The sequence below is a fragment of the Amblyraja radiata genome, chromosome 20, assembly GCF_010909765.2.
Source record: "Amblyraja radiata isolate CabotCenter1 chromosome 20, sAmbRad1.1.pri, whole genome shotgun sequence".
NCBI lineage: Eukaryota > Metazoa > Chordata > Chondrichthyes > Rajiformes > Rajidae > Amblyraja > Amblyraja radiata.
Genome location: NC_045975.1, coordinates 42,113,371 through 42,132,503, shown reverse-complemented (window position 1 = coordinate 42,132,503; position 19,133 = coordinate 42,113,371). Strand labels below are relative to the sequence as shown.

At 45.0% G+C, this 19,133-nt stretch overlaps 1 protein-coding gene across 8 annotated transcripts in view; it reads right to left on the bottom strand.

Moving 5' to 3' along the window:
- Positions 1 to 273: 273 nt before the first annotated feature.
- sox6 (SRY-box transcription factor 6) overlaps positions 274 to 19,133 on the bottom strand; it is a 651,687-nt gene continuing 632,827 nt past the window's right edge. For all 8 annotated transcript variants that reach the window (XM_033038493.1, XM_033038492.1, XM_033038491.1 and 5 more), the window contains 2 exons: positions 3,194 to 3,410; positions 274 to 1,183 (listed from right to left, as the gene is read on the bottom strand). In XM_033038493.1, coding sequence (XP_032894384.1) covers positions 880 to 1,183; positions 3,194 to 3,410 — 521 coding nt within the window. In that variant the 3' untranslated portion in view covers positions 274 to 879. The remainder of the gene's footprint in view (positions 1,184 to 3,193; positions 3,411 to 19,133) is intronic.

The following is a 19,133-nucleotide window of genomic DNA, read 5'->3' as shown; positions in this document are numbered from 1 at the left end:
TGAACACCTTATTCGTGGCACAACACGTGTCCCAAACAAAATCACGGGACACATGCACTGCGGCAGGTTGCAATAAACAAAAATCCTTTCTCCATTTTCCTGAGTAACTTCACTGTTGTCTGGATGGAAACCCATCCTGTAGGCGTTACCACATCTCCTCACTAAATCGCAGACAATTGTCTAAGACTTTTGCAGTGACTCCCAAGTAAGACTTTTCAAAGTGTTTTAAGAGTTCAATGTCATTAGATGCTTGGCACTTTTCTTCTTTTTTTCCACAAACTGTACAAGATGCAAATCAAAAAAGAAAAACAAAACAAAAAGATGTCAAGAAAGCCAGCCAAGGCCTGGCACATTGATTGACGTGATACTTTTTGTGCGTGTTGTCATCTTTAATGTTGGTTCCCCACCCCGATCCCCTACCCAACTTTCTGGGTTTTTTGTTGTTGAGAACTACGAAATTTAAATTATTTTAAATAGTTCAGATTAAAAACACATTGACAAGTTGCTGGTTGGCACAGCATACCTGAGTGAGGTTATAATCCCCCCCCCCCGACCCTTACGAAAAAAAGTAACCAAAGCACTGGAAAAAATAAAAGCTCACAGAAGAGAAAGCTAAATTAAAATTAAGACTGCCAGATAGCTATGAATTTATATTAAGCAACAACTTTCAAGTCCTGATGTTTTCATTTGTTTTTTTTTTGTTTTCAGGCTGTAGCCAGTAATGTAAAATGTCCATGATACGTTAAAAAAAAACAAATCAGAATGCTTCACACATTAAGTAACAGTTAAGACCATTGTTGATGAGTCTGTAGGACCACACATGCAAGCTCAACAATAACTTTTTTTTGATCAGAGTCAGCGTCTGATTGCAGCTGTAGTTCAGTTGGCACTGATGGCCTCCTGATTCTCATTGTCACTGCTATAGTCTGATTTCTGATCATCCTCAAAGTCCTCGTACATCTCCACCTCCTCCTCGCCGTTAGTCATCTCGCTGGTGGGCAGGTTGCTGCTCTCCGTCTTCATGCTGTAAGTGCTCTGGATGACGGCAATGCTGGGCTCGGGGCTGCCGGACTCACTGGAATACTCGGATGTCAGCTGCGGCGAAGCGGCGGGCGCCGCCATGGAGATGGCGCTGGGGTAGACCACACCTGCCGCCGTGGTGATGGGGATCTGGGGCTGCTGCCTGTGGCACAGAGGTACACTGGAGCATTACACGAGCGCAGGTCAACCCGTGGATTAACACAGTGCAACAAGGAACCGCTGGCGCTGGTCTTATTTTGAACACCGAGGCAGGTGGGTGCCTGGAACATGGTGGTGGAGGCAGATACCATACTGGTTTTTAAGAGACTTATAGAAAGACACATGAATATGCAGGGAATGGAGGGATTTTTTAATCTAGGCAGGCAGATAAAAGTTGGTCTTGGCATCATGTTTGGCACGGACATTGTGGGCTGAAGGACCTGTTCCTGTGCTGTGCTGTTCTATGTTCAATGTTCCATAAACACCAGCCTCTTCCATAACAATCTTTCAGAATCCCAGGACAAGGTGCAGAGGAATTTATTCAGCCAGAGGGTAGTGAATCTGTGGAATTCATTGCCACAGATGGCAGTGGAGGCCAAGTCAATGGGTATTTTTTATGCGGAGATTGGCAGACTCTCAATTAGTAAGGGTGCCAGGGGATACGAGGAGTAGGCAGGAGAATGGAGTTGAGAGGGAGAGATTAATCAGCCATGATTGAATGGTGTAGTAGACGATGGGCCGAATGGCCTAATTCGGTTCCTATCACTTATGACCTAAGATATCTCCATTGCCAGAGTGATGGAGGAACAGCACCTCATATTATTCTTGGACATTGAATTCTCCAACTACCTATATAAGAGATTAGTATACAAACTTAAAGCACACGGCATTGGGGGTTCAGTATTGATGTGGATAGAGAACTGGCTGGCAAACAGGAAGCAAAGAGTAGGAGTAAACGGGTCCTTTTCACAATGACAGGCAGTGACTAGTGGGGTACCGCAAGGCTCAGTGCTGGGACCCCAGCTATTTACAATATATATTAATGATCTGGATGAGGGAATTGAAGGCAATATCTCCAAGTTTGCGGATGACACTAAGCTGGGGGGCAGTGTTAGCTGTGAGGAGGATGCTAGGAGACTGCAAGGTGACTTGGATAGGCTGGGTGAGTGGGGAAATGTTTGGCAGATGCAGTATAATGTGGATAAATGTGAGGTTATCCATTTTGGTGGCAAAAACAGGAAAGCAGATTATTATCTAAATGGTGGCCGATTAGGAAAAGGGGAGATGCAGCGAGACCTGGGTGTCATGGTACGCCAGACATTGAAAGTAGGCATGCAGGTGCAGCAGGCAGTGAAGAAAGCGAATGGTATGTTAGCTTTCACAGCAAAAGGATTTGAGTATAGGAGCAGGGAGGTTCTACTGCAGTTGTACAGGGTCTTGGGGAGACCACACCTGGAGTATTGCGTACAGTTTTGGTCTCCAAATCTGAGGAAGGACATTATTGCCATAGAGGGAGTGCAGAGAAGGTTCACCAGACTGATTCCTGGGATGTCAGGACTGTCTTATGAAGAAAGACTGGATAGACTCGGTTTATACTCTCTAGAATTTAGGAGATTGAGAGGGGATCTTATAGAAACTTACAAAGTTCTTAAGGGGTTGGACAGGCTAGATGCAGGAAGATTGTTCCCGATGTTGGGGAAGTCCAGGACAAGGGGTCACAGCTTAAGGATAAGGGGGAAATCCTTTAAAACCGAGATGAGAAAAACTTTTTTCACACAGAGAGTGGTGAATCTCTGGAACTCTCTGCCACAGAGGGTAGTTGAGGCCAGTTCATTGGCTATATTTAAGAGGGAGTTAGATGTGGCCCTTGTGGCTAAAGGGACCAGGGGGTATGGAGAGAAGGCAGGTACGGGATACTGAGTTGGATGATCAGCCATGATCATATTGAATGGCGGTGCAGGCTCGAAGGGCCGAATGGCCTACTCCTGCACCTAATTTCTATGTTTCTATATGGTGATAATGGGATCAATGGTTATGGGGAGGAGAATGGGGTTTAGAGGGAAAGATAGATCGGCCATGATTGAATGCACTGAATGGTCTCTATAGAATTGCTTCTATAACATGAATTTAAGAATTTATGAAATGCTTATATTGATAAATCATAAACACATACCCTACGGTGAAGAACTGTCTCATCTCCTGCCTGCGATTCCTCATCAGTTGCTTGTATTCACCAATGCGCAGCTTCTTGCCGTCCACAATGCATGTGCGCTTGGGTCTGGGCTTGTACTTGTAGTTGGGATATTTCTCCAGATGCATCTTACTGAGTCTCGCTTGCTCCTCGTAATACGGCTGCTTCTCTTGGTTGGACATGGACTTCCAGCGAGATCCTGTATGCGGCAAACAGACACCGATCAGACACAGCCCAGTTACAGACCCTCCGTGAGTGTTGTAATCAGGCCACAGTTTGCACAAGCACGTGGTCCCAGATTAACGTGAGATTTAATTTGAGGGAAGGATTATAAAGATCCTTTGTCCAGCAAGCACATTTACAAATGTCACCAAATCTTTGATCTGGTGCGTATGTGCGTTTCAGTAAACCCTTTCACTGTCTGACGTCTCGTGAGATGGGTGTTCCTCGATAGATCAGTCATGATAGTATGGCGGAGTAGACGTGATGGTCTGAATGGCCTTCTTCTGCTCTCATGACCAATGAACTAATGAACTTCCAGCCACAGCCACTGGACAGCATTGACGAGGGAACACCTTGGTTGATATTTTTACTCCTTTAACCTCTGCTATCACCAGTGCATCCAGGTGCCAATGCACCAGGGAAGATCTTGCATTGTATAACCATGTGGATGCCAGCTATTAAGAAGGTAAACAGTAGCTGATTCTTTATTGGAAAAAATATTTAATTACATCAGGCAACTGTCCTCTGACCAACTGGAGAGCAGTTTTGATTAGTTTAGCTTAGAGATACAGTGCGGAAACAGGCCCTTCAGCTCACCAAGTCCACGCCAACAAACAATCCCAGCACATTAACACTATCCTACACACACTAGCGACAATTTACAATTATATCAAGGCAATTAAGCTACAAACCTGTACGTCTTTGGAGTGTGGGATGAAACCGGAGATCCCGGGGAAAACCCACGCAGGTCCATGGGAGAACGGCCAAACTCTGTACAGACAGCACCCATAGCCAGGATCGAACCTGGGTCTCTGGCACTGTAAGGCAGCAACTCTACCGCTGCGCCACCGTGCTGCCCTTACTTCATCTACCATCTACCTCATTGGAGACCATCGATCTTTAATCAGACTTTATCTTGCAATAAATGTTTCTGTACACTGCGGATGGCTTGAATGTAATCAGGCATAGTGACTGGAACAATATTGGTCGTGGCATGGATTTATTATTGTCTCGTGTACGCCAATACAGTTACAAGCTTGTTTGTAGAATCAAATCACACCGTACACGAGTAGAATCAAAGCAAACACAAGCACAACAACTAGTGCAAAGAGAAAAATACCGGAGAGCAAATTTAATTTACAATATTGTCGCATTACAATTACAGAGAAAAAGTGCAATGTTCACAATGAGGTAGGTTGGAAGATAGGGACTACATCCTAGTTGTTCAAGAAGGAACTGCAGATGCTGGAAAATCGAAGGTAGACAATCGAAGATAGGGTCTGAAGAAGGGTTTCGGCCCGAAACGTTGCCTATTTCCTTCGCTCCATAGATGCTGCCGCACCCGCTGTGTTTCTCCAGCAATTTTGTCTACCTTCTACAGCCTAGTTTATGGGAGAACCATTCACTGGCCTGATAACAGAGGGGGAAAAGCTGTTCCTAAATCTGCTGATATGTGCGTTCAAGATTTTGTATCTTCAGCCCAACGGGAGAGTGGGGAAAAGGAGGAATGATGAGGGTGGGAATGGTCCTTGATTACATTTGCTGCTATTCTGAGGCAGAGTGAAGTGTAGATGGAGTCAATAGTGGGGAGTCTGGTCTGAGTGATGGACTGGGCTGCTTCTGCAATTCTCTGCAATTTCTCACGGTCTTGGGCAGAGCTCTTCGCAAACCAAGCTGTGATGCTTTAAGTATGCAACAGTATGCTTTCTACAATGAATCTGTAGAAGTTGGTAAGAGTCGTTAGAGACATGCCAAACTTCCTTGGTTTTCTGAGGAAGTCGAGTCGTTGTTTGCAGCTATGTATGGTGTTCAGAAAAATGAGAGGTGATCTCATTGAAACGTTTAACAAACTTAAAGGACAGTGAAGTAGGAGAGACGAGGCTGTATATAACCAGGAGTCACCGTCTCAGAGTGAGAGACTGGCCCTCCAATGTATCTCAATAGGTTCTTCATCTGGGGGTTAGTAAAGAATTGGAAGTCTCTACAGAAGATGAGTGTGCAGGCTCAGTGATGAGCATATTCAATTGATTTTTGGATATTGAATTTACAAAGAGATACGGGGTTAGTGCAGGGAATTGGTGCCCATATATAGCAGTGACGTGCGATGAGGTCAATGGCTGGGGAGGCACTGGCTTCTACCCCATCCTAACTTAGTTGTGTGTGTGTGTGTGTGTGTTAGTTGTCTGTGCATGATGTGTCTGTGTTAGTTTTCTGGGCGTGATGTGTTTGTGAGGAAAGAAGAGAAGGGAGGGAGCGAGAGAAGGGAGGGAGGGAAGTAGAGAAAGAAGGGAGGGAGGGAAGGAGAGAAAGAGGGAGGGAAGGAGAGAAAGAGGGAGGGAAGGAGAGAAAGAGAGAGGGAAGGAGAGAAGAAGGAGGAAGGAGAGGGAAGGAGAGAAGGGAGGGAGGGAAGGGAAGGAGAGAAGGGAGGATGAGGGCTGGCGGTGGGAGTGGATGTCGGGGTCCTGAGCCAAGAGTAGATTACTCCAGCGTGGGGCCCAATTGAGAGCTTATCAACGAATCAACGAGTCAGCGCCGCCCGCAGCTAACTAGCTAATGTGGAGGGAGAGTAAGGCAGCCTACGTGAGCCTACATAATTGGCGCTCGCTCTCCCTCCACTGGGCTCAAGACACGCCCCCTCAGTGAGGCAGACGTGATAGCTGCCTCCCCTGCTGCTTTTTCATTGCAGTTTTATGAAGAGACCAGCGAGCCTCAATTTAATATATTTATAGGTGAAATAAGTTACCTAGACTATGGACGGTGAGGACATGTAATGAAGGGGTTTACAAACATTACATTGGTGACATACAGAGAGAAAGTAACAGGCACACGCTTATTGCCCGCGTTCCATTCAGTTTCTGAGGAGTTGCGCAATCAGAGGTGAGGCTCAGCTCGTCGCTGCCTCACCTCTCATCTCTCCCTGTATTTGCAGCGGAGCTGCACAGATTTGGTGATTTTGATTATAAAAAATGATTGGATTCATATAGAAACGACATTTATAACAGATCAGTGGAAAAATCTTTATATTTATTTTATTTTATTATTATTTTTCTTTACTTTTCTTAACAGCTATTTTCATTGGGAGTATGACAGGTGAGGCTCTGCCTCCCCTGCCTCCCCTGCCCGCACGTCCCTGATATATAGTATTACCTGATTTGATTAGAAACAAATGCTTTTCACTGTACCTTGTGACAATAATAAACCTAAACCCAAATCAAAAATCATACAGCATCCTCTGACTGCATAGATGCTACAAGAATTATAACTCAACCAATTTTTACAATCTGCCACTTAGGCAATTAATTTGGGGCCAAATTTCAACAGCTCATTATAGATTTCTATTATTTTTATTCTCAGTAACAGGCTGTTTTGTTTCTGCAGCTTTTAACTTACGTATTTGTTTTTAAAAAGCTGCTGAAAATAAAGATTCAATGCAATTATACATTTATTTTACTCTAAGCAACAGGTTCATAACAGTGAGGCACAACCTTATGGAGTTAAGTAGCTACCGCATGTTTCTTTTTATCATTAAAGTCTTCCCGTTAAAGGAGACTGCCAAGTGAAAAATGTTGAAATCATTAATATAAGGATGTAAAGGCTTAACCCTGCTATACACGAACAATTCTCCTGGGGACGGCTTACAGAACACAGTAGCCAGCAAGGGAGAAGAATATTCAGCAAAGAAACGAGGAATTTGGTCGCAATTCTTGCTGAGCAGATCCTTGCAGTTGAAGACGATTTTGATCTGGACACCATGTTATAGGTAAGAGGTTGTCCAGCTGGAAAGGGTACAGAGAAGATTTAAGAGGATGTTGCCAGGACCCAAGGGCCTGAGCTATAAGGAGGGGTTGAGTAGGCTAGGACTCTACTCCTTGGAGTGCAGGAGGATGAGGGGTAATCTTGTAGAGATGTACAGAAACATGAGAGGAATGGATCGGGCAAATGTACATAGTCACTTGCCCAGGGCAGGGAAATCGGGAACCAGAGGACATAGGGTTAAGGTGAGGGGGAAAATGTAATAAGAACATGAGCGGTAACTTTTTTTTCCACAACAGGTGGTGGGTATATGGAACGAGCTGCCGTAGTTAGTTGAGGCAGGGACTATCGCTATCATTTAGACAGTGTATGGATAGATCAGGTTTAGAGAGATGTTGGCCAAACGCAGACAGGTTGGACTAGTGTAGATGGGGCATGTTGGTCGCCGTGGGCAAATTGGGTCAAAGGACCTGTTTCCACACTGTAAGACTCTATGTCTAGGTTTTCAGTACAGTGTCGGTAATTTCTCAGGTAAGAAGTCCGATTATGTCCAAGTTTTATTACTGTAGCCAATCACTCCATCCACATTGTCCACAAAACTGGACATTGTCAAACTAAGTCCTCTTTAATCGAACCAACTTAAAATGGAGACTTGTTTTGGGGAGAGCAGCAAGTCTTGAGCTTGCTACTTCCCTGCAAGATCCCGAGCAATAATGTAGTTATAATGATTTTAAAGATACTCATTGTAATGAACAACAGTTGGTGCTTTGTGACAGAGACTTGGTCAGAGTGTTGCTAAAGTCATAGAGCCTCCAGATCTACAGCAGTTTAAAACTGACACAATGGTGACAATATTTGATCAACAAGCATTATCCATACATATGTAATCTACAGTGGGCGGTCATGGTGGCACAGCGGTAGAGTTGCTGCCTCACAGTGAATGCAGCGCCGGAGACCCGGGTTCGATCCCAACTACGGGTGCTGTCTGTACAGAGCTTGAACTTTCTTCCCGTGACCGCGTGGGTTTTCTCCGAGATCTTCGGTGGTTAATTGGCTTGGTGAATGTAAAAATTGTCCCTAGTGTTAATGTGCGGGGATCGCTAGTCAGTGCGGACCCGGTGGGCCGAAGGGCCTGTTTCAGCGCTGTATCTCTAAACTAAATCTGAACTTAATATGTTTTCGTTCATTTTTAGATTTAGAGATACATCATGGTAACAGGCCCATTGGCCCACCGAGTTCACGCTGACCATCGATCACACGTTCACACTAGTTCTATGTTATCCCACTTTCTCATCCACTCCCTACAGACTCGGGACAATTTACAGGGGGCATTTAACCTACAAACCGACACATCTTTTGGATGTGTTTGGAAACCGGAGCAACCGGAGGAAACCCATGCAGTCACAGGGAGAACGTGCAAACTCCACACCCACAGAGCAACTGAGGCCAGGATCGAACCCGGGTCTCTGGCGCTGTGAGGCAGCAGCTCTACCCGCCGCGCCACTATGCAGTCACCAGATAAAACCTCTTGATTTTATTTCTAGATAGATGGAGAGGTATTGAATGAAGGTAGAGTGGTCGATACATGGAATCATATTCAGTGTGATGTTATATTACAGAATTTATACCACCACTGGGAAAACAGAAGGATTTTTGCGACATGGTTTCTGTGATTGATATTGGTATTGGGTCTTCATCAGAACTTTATTTCTCTCTCCACAGATGCAGTTAGTGTTTCCAACATTTCCGCCGTATTTCAGAATTGCAGCATCTACAGATTTCGATTTTTAAGATTGTCATAGTCATACAGCATGCAAACAGGTCCTTCAGCCTAACTCATCCATGCAGACCAAGGTGCCCCGTCTAAACTAGTCCCACCTGCCCACATTTAGCCCATATTCCCCCAAACCTTTCCTAAACATGTACCCGTCCAATAGACAATAGACAATAGGTACAGGAGTAGGCCATTCAGCCCTTCGAGCCAGCATTGCCAATTGTCCAATTGTCTTTCCCATGCTGTTATAGAGTACCTGCCTCAACTACCTGCTCTGGCAGTTCGTTCCATATACCCACCACCCTCTGAGTAAAAAAGTTGCCCCTCGGGTTCTTATTCAATCTTTCACCTTAAACAATAATTTCAAACAGATTTTTCTTTCACTCTGGAGAAAACGGAATGCCAATAAATCATTTAACAAGAAACAGATTTTGTGGAACAATTGTTGTGGTACAATTTTCCTTTCTCTTTTCATTCATGTCCAAGATTAAATCAAATTTGTACGGAAGGATGGTAGATTTTCCCATTATTTAAGATTACCGTGCTCAGGGGCGTGTTATAACCTCACACAAGGACCCATGTTCCCTTCTATGTGTAAGAGCTCCAACAAGCAGGAAGGTGGGAGTAAGTGTTTGCAGAATTACATCTCAATTTGACGACCTTTCAACAACACATCCTTTTCAAATTCTTTGTGGTGTGTAAATGCAGGAATCTACAATGTTTTACACAGAGCTGCAGGTATAATGATGCAGAGGTAGACTTGCTGCCTCACAGTACTGGAGACCCAGCTTCCATCCTGACCTCAAGTGCTGTCTGTACGGAGTTTGTACGTTCTCGCTGCAATCGCATGGGTTTCCTACGGGTCCTCTGGTTTCCTCCCACACTCCAAAGATATACAGAATTGCAAGTTAATTGGCTTTGGTAAAATAAATCCCTAGTGTGTAGGATAGTGTCAGTGTATGGGGTGATTGCTGGTTGGCAATGGGCCAAAGGGCCTGTTTCCGCTGTATCTCGGAAGTGTAAAGTCTAAATCTGCACTGAACCTTTTTCCATGAATCTACATGGTGCATTATTGTCTCAAAGTAGAGAAGAGGGGATGAGGAGGAATTTCTTTAGCCAGAGGGTGGTGAATTTGTGGAATTCATTGCCACAGTCGGCAGTGGAGGCCAAGTCAATGGGTATTTTTAAAGCAGAGATTGACAGGTTCTTGATTAGGAAGGTTACGGGGAGAAGGCAGGAGAATGGGGTTGAGAGGGAAAATAGATCCGCCATGATTGAATGACAGAGTAGACTCGATGGGTTGAATGGCCTGATTCTGCTCCTTCGTCTTTTGGCCATTCTGCCACCCTGTTCTGTGATCTCTAACCGTAAATGTAAGCTGACAAAGTGGACTCTGTTTTTTAAATATCTACAGACACAAGGAACTGCAGACGGTGTAATCTTGAACAAAAATCTTGGTGTCTCCTATCATGCTTTATTTTTAAATATTAGATTTAAACATCGCATAAAAGACACTTAGGTTAATGAAATGATACTTTATAGTATGAAAAGTACATCAGTTAAAGAGCAAAGCACAAAGTGCTGGAGAACTCAGCAGGTCAGGCGGTATCTGTGGAGGGAACAGATAGGTGATGATTCAGTCTGAAGAAGGTCCCAACCCGAAATATCATCTGTCCATTTCCTCCACAGAAACTGCCTGGCCCAATGAGTTCCACCATGTTTACTTTATGTTTTATGCTCTTTAACTGAATACTTTTCAGAGTGTAATTATTTTAATATTCTAATACCATATTATATTCAACATTTAAAATATGATATGAGAAATCCAATATTTAGAATTAAAGCATGATAGGCAGCACCAAAAATGATTAGGAAGGAACTGCAGATGTAGGTTTGAAACAAAGACAGACACAAAAAGCCGGAGTACCTCAGCGAGTCAGACAACATCTTTGGAGAAAAGGAATAGGTGATGTTTCGGGTGGAGACTATTCTTCAGGCTGAGCGTCAGGTGTAAATGAAACTAGAGGTATAGACGGTGATACCGAGAGAGAGATATGGAACAAATGAATGAAAGATATGCAAAAGAGTAGCGATGATAATGGAAACAGGCCATTGTTAGCTGTGGGCCCGGTGAAAACCAGTTACAGACAATGAGACTCTCCAGGAAGACAGTGAACAGGGTGGGGGTGGAGCGGGGAGAGAGGGGATGCAAGGATTACCTGAAGTTAGAGAAATCAATGATTTATTTGTGGAATGTTTGTATGTCGTGGCAATGAGTCAGGTTACACTAATTCCTGGCACAAGGCATCAAGATTCTTTCCTTTAGGTTCAGGTTTCTGTTTAGGTTTTATTATTGTCACGTGTACCGAGGTACAGTGGAAAGCTTTGTGTTGCGTGCTATCTAGACAGATCAGAGAATACTCTGCATAAACACAATCAAGTCAAAATCAAGTACAACGGGTATAGCAGTGGGGAAGGTGGACAGTGCAGAACAAAGAACATAGAACATAGGTGTCCTTGAGACTCTTGAAAGGCGCCCATAAATAAAATGTATTATTATTATTATAGTTCTCAGCATTGTAATGCACCATTTTCAGAGACGGGAATTTGTAATGCTACCCAGCACATATTTAGAAGCCCAGCATTTGGAAAGGTTTCATCATTTGAGATGCATGAAGCAGAAAAGGTTTTCAATTGGAATGACAAGGGATTTAATTGTGGAGACCAGCACACTAACACTTGAACCATAATATACTTGCCCTGGATCGAAGGTCACAGGGGTGTTGGCACATGCTGCTAAAGTGTGCAATATTTTTATTAATTGTTTGTACTCAAGTGGAACTCTCATCAGACATTGGTGCAGCTGAGTTTTCACAAACACAAGGCACAGCAGAACTAGGGTACACAAAATTGCTGGAGGAACTCAGCGGGTGCAGCAGCATCTATGGAGCGGAGGAAATAGGCGACGTTTCGGGCCGAAACCCTTCTTCAGACTGATGGGGGGTGGGGAAAGAAAGAAGGAAAAAGGGGAAGAGGAGGAGCCCGAGGGCGGGCGGATGGGAGGGTGGGAGGAGACAGCTAGAGGGTGAAGGAAGGGGAGGGGACAGCACAGGCTAGCCAAATTGGGGGAATTCAATGTTGATGCCATAGGGGCGCAAGGACCCCAGACGGAATATGAGGTGCTGTTCCTCCAATTTCCGCTGTTGCTCACTCTGGCAATGGAGGAGACCCAGGACAGAGAGGTCGGATTGGGAATGGGAGGGGGAGTTGAAGTGCTGAGCCACCGGGAGGTCATGTAGGTTAAGGCGGACCGAGCGGAGGTGTTCGGCGAAACGGTCGCCCAACCTACGCTTGGTCTCACCGATGTAAATTAGCTGACATCTAGAGCAGCGGATGCAGTAGATGAGGTTGGAGGAGATACAGGTGAACCTTTGTCGCACCTGGAACGACTGCTTGGGACCTTGAATGGAGTCGAGGGGGGAGGTGAAGGGACAGGTGTTGCATTTCTTGCGGTTGCAACGGAAAGTGCCCGGGGAGGGGGTGGTGCGGGAGGGAAGGGAAGAATTGACGAGGGAGTTGCGGAGGGAGCGGTCTTTGCGGAAGGCAGACATGGGGGGAGATGGGAAGATGTGGCGAGTGGTGGGGTCACGTTGGAGGTGGCGGAAATGGCGGAGGATTATGTGTTGTATTTGCCGGCTGGTGGGGTGAAAGGTGAGGACCAGAGGGACTCTGCCCTTGTTGCGTGTGCGGGGATGGGGAGAGAGAGCAGTGTTGCGGGGTATGGATGAGACCCTGGTGTGAGCCTCATCTATGGTGGCGGAGGGGAATCCCCGTTCCCTGAAGAACGAGGACATTTCCGATGCCCTGGTATGAAACTAGATGCCCAGCAGAACTAGACTGACGTAACTCTGAACGCAGTCTCCAAGGCCCCGTGACAATGAGCTTGTGTCTAACATTCAATAAGTAAATAAATAAATGTGCTTGGTCAATGGGCTTACTTAACACTAAGTAAAACACTCCACTACCTATCCTTTAAAAACAAAAATTACATTGGTTTAGGTTTAGATAGGCACAGAGTGCTGGAGTAACTCAACATGTCAGGCAGCATCTGTGGAGAACATGGGTTGGTGACGTTTCGGTTCGGGACCCTTCTTCAGGCTACTATCCTTGTTATCCAGAGATGCTGCCTGACCCAGCTGAGTTACTCCAGCATATTTTAGAATCATAGAATTACACAGTGTGTAAAGAGGCCCTTCGGCCCAACTTGTGACACTGGTCAACATGTCCCATCTACCTGCCGAAGGGTCTGTTTCCGTGCTGTCTGACTATAACTCCATGACTCTATAAGTGGAAAGTGGAATATCTCTGTCTCCATTCATTTAACTACTCAGTCTAAAGAAAACCAATAAATAATGAACCAGGTACACACAAATGCTTTCCACTGCATCTCAATTGCATCAGCTTTTCACTCTTGAATTTTGAATTGACATTTTTTAATTTAATCACTCAGGAATCTGGAACAATTTGAGATCATGTGAATGGCATCATTGGGACTAATCAGGAGTTTGTCTTATTCCCATGTTAGGTTTTTCAAAAAAAATTAAAGGGAGTTTTGACAACTTATGAAAACTTTATATTAATATGCTAATTTTGTGCAGGTCTCCCCTAAAAAGTTAAAGAAGAAGAATTTAGGTGGTGTGATCGTTTGAATGTGAAGGTTTTTTTAACGCAATGAGAGAGAGGAAGAGAGAGTGGGGGGGGGGGGGGGATAGAGAGAGAGTGAGAGGGAGAGGGAGGGGGGGAGAGAGAGAGAGAGAGAGGAGAGAGGAGAGAGAGAGAGAGAGAGAGAAGAGGAGAGAGAAGAGAGAGAGAGAGAGAGAGAGAGAGATGAGAGAGAGAGGAGAGAGAGAGAGAGAGAGAGAGAGAGAGAGAGAGAGAGAGAGAGAGAGAGAGAGAGAGAGAGAGTTTTATTGTCATGTCCCAGATAGAACAATGAAATTTCTCAGTTGTAGCAGCACAACAGATTATGTAGATTTGTAAAGAGTTTATTATGCTAATTTCATTATTTTAATACAATTGCTGTTGTTCTAATGTTGTGGAATTTCAGCATTATTCACTTTAACAGAGATATTTAGTGTTGATTTCAATGCAGCAAGTGCAGCAATTAACATGAGTGTCCAAACAGCAACCTTCCACACCATTGTGCCAGGGCAAAAATCTATTATTTAGTAGAAATGTGTAAAGTATTCATTTTTTCCTGCCAGACACATCTGCAGCCACAAGAATCTGCAGATGCTGGAATCAAGCAACATACAAAGTGCTGGATGAACTCAGCGAGTCAGGCAGCATCTGTGGAGGGAATGGACAAACACCATTCTTCTGAAGGGACTCAAAATGTAATCTCTCTCCATTCCCTCCACAGATGCTGCCTGACCCGATGTGTTCCTCCAGCACCTTGTGTTTTGCTCAGGCAATCGACATGTTGCAGCAGTTCACTCTCAGTGTAGTTCGAGTTAACTTGGCCTTGCAGTGTAGCCCTCCAGTTTATGCTATTATTTCATCAATAAATGTTGAAAAATTAAATATTGAAGGATACCATTTGTTAAAATAATAATCATCCAATTGTATGAAATGGATTGGCAAACATTTTCAATAAATGTAAAGAGCAGCATGGTGACGCAGTGGTAGAGCTGCTGCCTTCCAGCGCCAGAGACCCGGGTTTGATCCTTATTACGGGTGCTGTCTGTACGGGGTTTTAACATTCTCCCTGTGACCTGCATGGGTTTTCTCCAGGTGCTCCGGTTTCCTCCCACACTTCAAAGGTTTGTAGGTTAATTGATTTGGTACAAATGTAAATTGTCCCTAGTGTGTGTGGGATAGTACGGGGGTATGGGAAGATGGGGTGGGGAGAGGGGAGGGAGGGGAGAGGGGGAGAGGGAGAGGTGGGGGAAAGGGGGTGAGTGAGGGGGAGGAAGGAGAGGGGAGGGGGAGAGAAGAGGAGGGGGAGAGAAGAGGAGGGGGAGAGGTGGAGGGGGGAGAGAAGAGGAGGGGGAGAAGAGTAGGGGGAGAGGTGGAGGGGGAGAAGTGGAAGGGGAGAGAAGAGGAGGGGGAGAGGTAGAGGGGGGGAGAAGTGGAGGGGATGGAGGAGAGGGGAGGATGGAGAAGGGGGGAGGATAGGAGGGGTAGAGATGGAGGGGGAAGGGGAGTGGAGGGGGGTGGAGGAGGTGGTGGAGAGGGAGGGGGTTGATAGGGAGGGGGTAGATAGGGAGGGGGGTAGGACAACCTGCTCTATTTGATTTTATTTGATTGTGCACGCCAGGTTGATTGCATTCGTGGGACCACATGAAGGTTGCAATCTCCCACCCCTGTCCCATTGTGATATCATACGTAAATGAGGATCCATTGCGATTGGACATCTGGCACTGTGACTCATGCAGCAGATTGATTAAAACATTTTGTGATGTTTTTTACTAAAAAAGCGGGGAAATTCTACCAAATGTTCTAATTTTCAAAACACCGTCTTCACGAGGAAAAACCCTACAGGAATATGTAAACATTTCTCCATTATAACAAATTTTGGAGGAGGAGTAGGAAGAATGGGTAAAAGACATTTGGACGGGTTATTGGTATGGAGGGATATGGGCCAAAGATGGTAGATGGGACTGGTGCAGATAGAGCATCTTTAATCGGCATGAACGAGTTGGGTTGTAGGGCCAGTTTTCGTGCTGTATGACTCTGTGACTCCGTCATTTCTTACAATCAAAGTCAGCTCAATAAATGGGCGCAGCTTAAAGAAATGGCAAAGAGATAAATATGCAAGTCTGCAGCAAGATAATCCAAGTGTCGGGAGATTTGATCACTTTCTATGATCACTATTCATTCCTTGGAAAAGAGTTCTAGATAGTGTGAATGCTTGTGTTTCTGAATCTAAATCCCATTCACAGCAACAGTCCATTTTCTGTCCACGCATGGTCTAAACAATAACATCAGTCAGGGCCTCGTCTCACCATGTTGTCAACTGACTGGTGGCTTTGTCTGCACTCAGACAAGGAAGGCCGGCTGATTCCGTGGGGAGAATATGGTTTGATACTGAAATAAATATAGCTCCAAAATTACTAACAAAAATCCTCCAGCATTCATTAGCCAATTATGGAGCTTATGAACAAAGGACACAGCTCACTGTACAATAATCAGTTGATGTTTTAACTCCAATTTTGAGTTCACACTGGACGCAGACTGCTGGGAATTTGTCATCGTCATACAGCAGAGAAACAGGCCCTTCGGCCCCACTTGTCCATGTTACCAAGATATCCCAAGTGGACTAGTCCCACCTGCCCACGTTTGGTCTACATCCCTCTAAGCATATCCTGTCCATGTTGATTGGGTGGGTGGGGGAGGGGAATGGGAAGGGGAGGGAGTGGATGGGAGAGGGGGGGTGGAGCACGAGATGGGGAAGGGGATGGTAAGGGGGATGGGGATGGGCTTGGGAAAGGGGATAAGGGAGGGGGATGGGGATGATGGGGGGTGGGGGGGTACAGTGAAGGAATGGGTTTATTCTGTGGTGGGGCACTGGAAAAAACAACTCCAAGGATCACTGTGGTAATCAACAGTGGTAGCCAATGTGTTTAAAAAAAAAGATCAAAGACAAGTATGTTTTAGTTTGCCAGCTAAGTTCTACCCTTCCACGCCATGACACACAAGACAGAAATTAAACTATGAAGACATTTGCAGACAGCTGGCTGTAAAACTTTATTCCATAGAAAATTGAAATGTAAACAATTAACAAAAGCCGTACTTGCTTTTATTATCATGTGTTGATGGATATTAATATATTAATCGTTACTACATTTCGGGAGAACAAAATTCTTCCTAATTGCTATTCTAAACAAATTTGTCACGAATTTATGTCTGATCATTCTTTGGACAACTCACTTCACTGAAACAAGAGCCATCCCCTGTCTGAAGAAGGGTTTCGGTCCGAAACGTTGCCTATTCCTTCGCTCCATAGATGCTGCTGCACCCGCTGAGTTTCTCCAGCACTTTTGTCTACCTCCATCCCCTGTAAAGGTGGCGTAGCTGATAGAGCTGCTGCCTCACAGCGCCAGAGACCCAGGTTCGATTCTGACCTCGGGTGCTGCCTGTGTGTGTGGAGTTTTCACATTCTCCCTGTGACCCCGTGGGTTACCTCCAGGTGTTCCGGTTTCCGTGCAGGTTTGTAGGTTAATTAGCCCTCTGTAAATGTCCCCCTAGTGTGTAGGAGGTGGATGAGAAAGTGGGATAACGTAGAACTAGCGTGAACGGGTGACCGATGGTCGGCGTGGGCTCGGTGGGCCGAACTAAACGATATTTTGAACTCATGGGGGGGTCCTTCCTTCTTATAACCATATAACCATATAACAATTACAGCACGGAAACAGGCCAACTCGGCTCTTCTAGTCCGTGCCGAACACGTATTCTCCCCTAGTTCCATATACCTGCGCTCAGACCATAACCCTCCATTCCTTTCCCGTCCATATACCTATTCAATTTATTTTTAAATGATAAAATCGAACCTGCCTCCACCACTTCCACTGGAAGCTCATTCCACACAGCCACCACTCTCTGAGTAAAGAAGTTCCCCCTCATGTTACCCCTAAACTTTTGTCCCTTAATTCTCAAGTCATGTCCTCTTGTTTGAATCTTCCCTACTCTCAATGGAAAAAGCTTATCCACGTCAACTCTGTCTATCCCTCTCATCATTTTAAAGACCTCTATCAAGTCCCCCCTTAACTTTCTGCGCTCCAAAGAATAAAGACCTAACTTGTTCAACCTTTCTCTGTAACTTAGTTGCTGAAACCCAGGCAACATCTTGCACCTTTGTTCCAGACTACAAATATTTTGATTCTCACCCACGTACATTTGGATTCAGTCATTGTTCTTCTTCTGCTCTGTTACTCCGCAAAATACCGTTTCAGTAGATTTTGAGAAGAATTGGCTAATTCTAGCATTTTTCGCTTTTATTTGATGGACCTTTTGCCAAACAGTTGATAGAACTCTTGGTGAACCCAACCTCTGCAGGAACTGCGTGAGGCTATTCAGGCATTCTGAAAATCATGGCATTGTTTTCAGTCATAGAGATATACAGGTCCTTTGGCCCATCTTGTCCTTGGTTGACATCTTGCACTGCTTGCATTTGTCCGTGGATTCATACCAGGTAAGCTTGGACTAACAATTCACATTGAACGACAACAGCAGCCTCTCATTCTTCAGATGCGTCACAAGGATATTAAAATATTAAACGCTATTCATAAAAGTAGGTTAACACATTCCTGGAAGATAGTTTCTTAAAATGGAATCACAAGGAACTGCAGATATTGGCATGTTGAGTAAAGCACAAAGTGGGTCAGGCAGCATCTGTGGAGGAATTCGATAGGTGACGTTTTGGGTCGGGACCCTTCAAACGCTTCAGTCTGAAGAAAGGTCCTGACGGGAAACACTGTCCATTCATGTCCCCCAGGCACTGAGTTTGAGTTTAGTTTATTGTCACGTGTACTATTGAGCCATCCACAGTGTTCAGATACATGATAAAGGGAATCATGTGAATATCATTTAGTGCAAGATAAAGCCAGTGAAGTCCGAACAAAGATCATCAGAGGGTCTCCAATGAAGTAAATATAGTTCAGGACTGCTCTCTAGTTGTTGGTAGGATGGTTCAGTTGCCTGATAGCAGCTGGGAAGAAACTGTCCCTGAATCTGGAGGTGTGCCTTTTCACACTTCTATACCCTTTGCCCGATGGGAGAGGGGTGAAGAGGGAGTGGCCAGGGTGGCAATCATCCTTGATTATGCTGGTGGCCTTGCCGAGGCCGAGGTGTAAATGGAGTCAATGGAAGGAAGGTTGGTTTGTGTGATGGTCTGGGCTGCGTCCACAATTCTCTGCAATTTCTTGCGGTCTTGGATGGAGCTGTTCCCAAACTGTCCCAGCTGTGATGCATCCTGATAAAATGCTTTCTGTGGCGCATCTGTAGAAGTTGGTGAGAGCTGTTGGGGACAAGCCGAACTTCCTAAGCTTTCTAAGGAAGGCTTCTGAGGATGCTGCCTTATCCGCTCTGGGTTGTTCCAACACTTTGTGTATTTCCTTGTAAAACAGCATCCGCAGTTCCTGTGTCTACAATAATGTGATGTTTAGTTTAGTT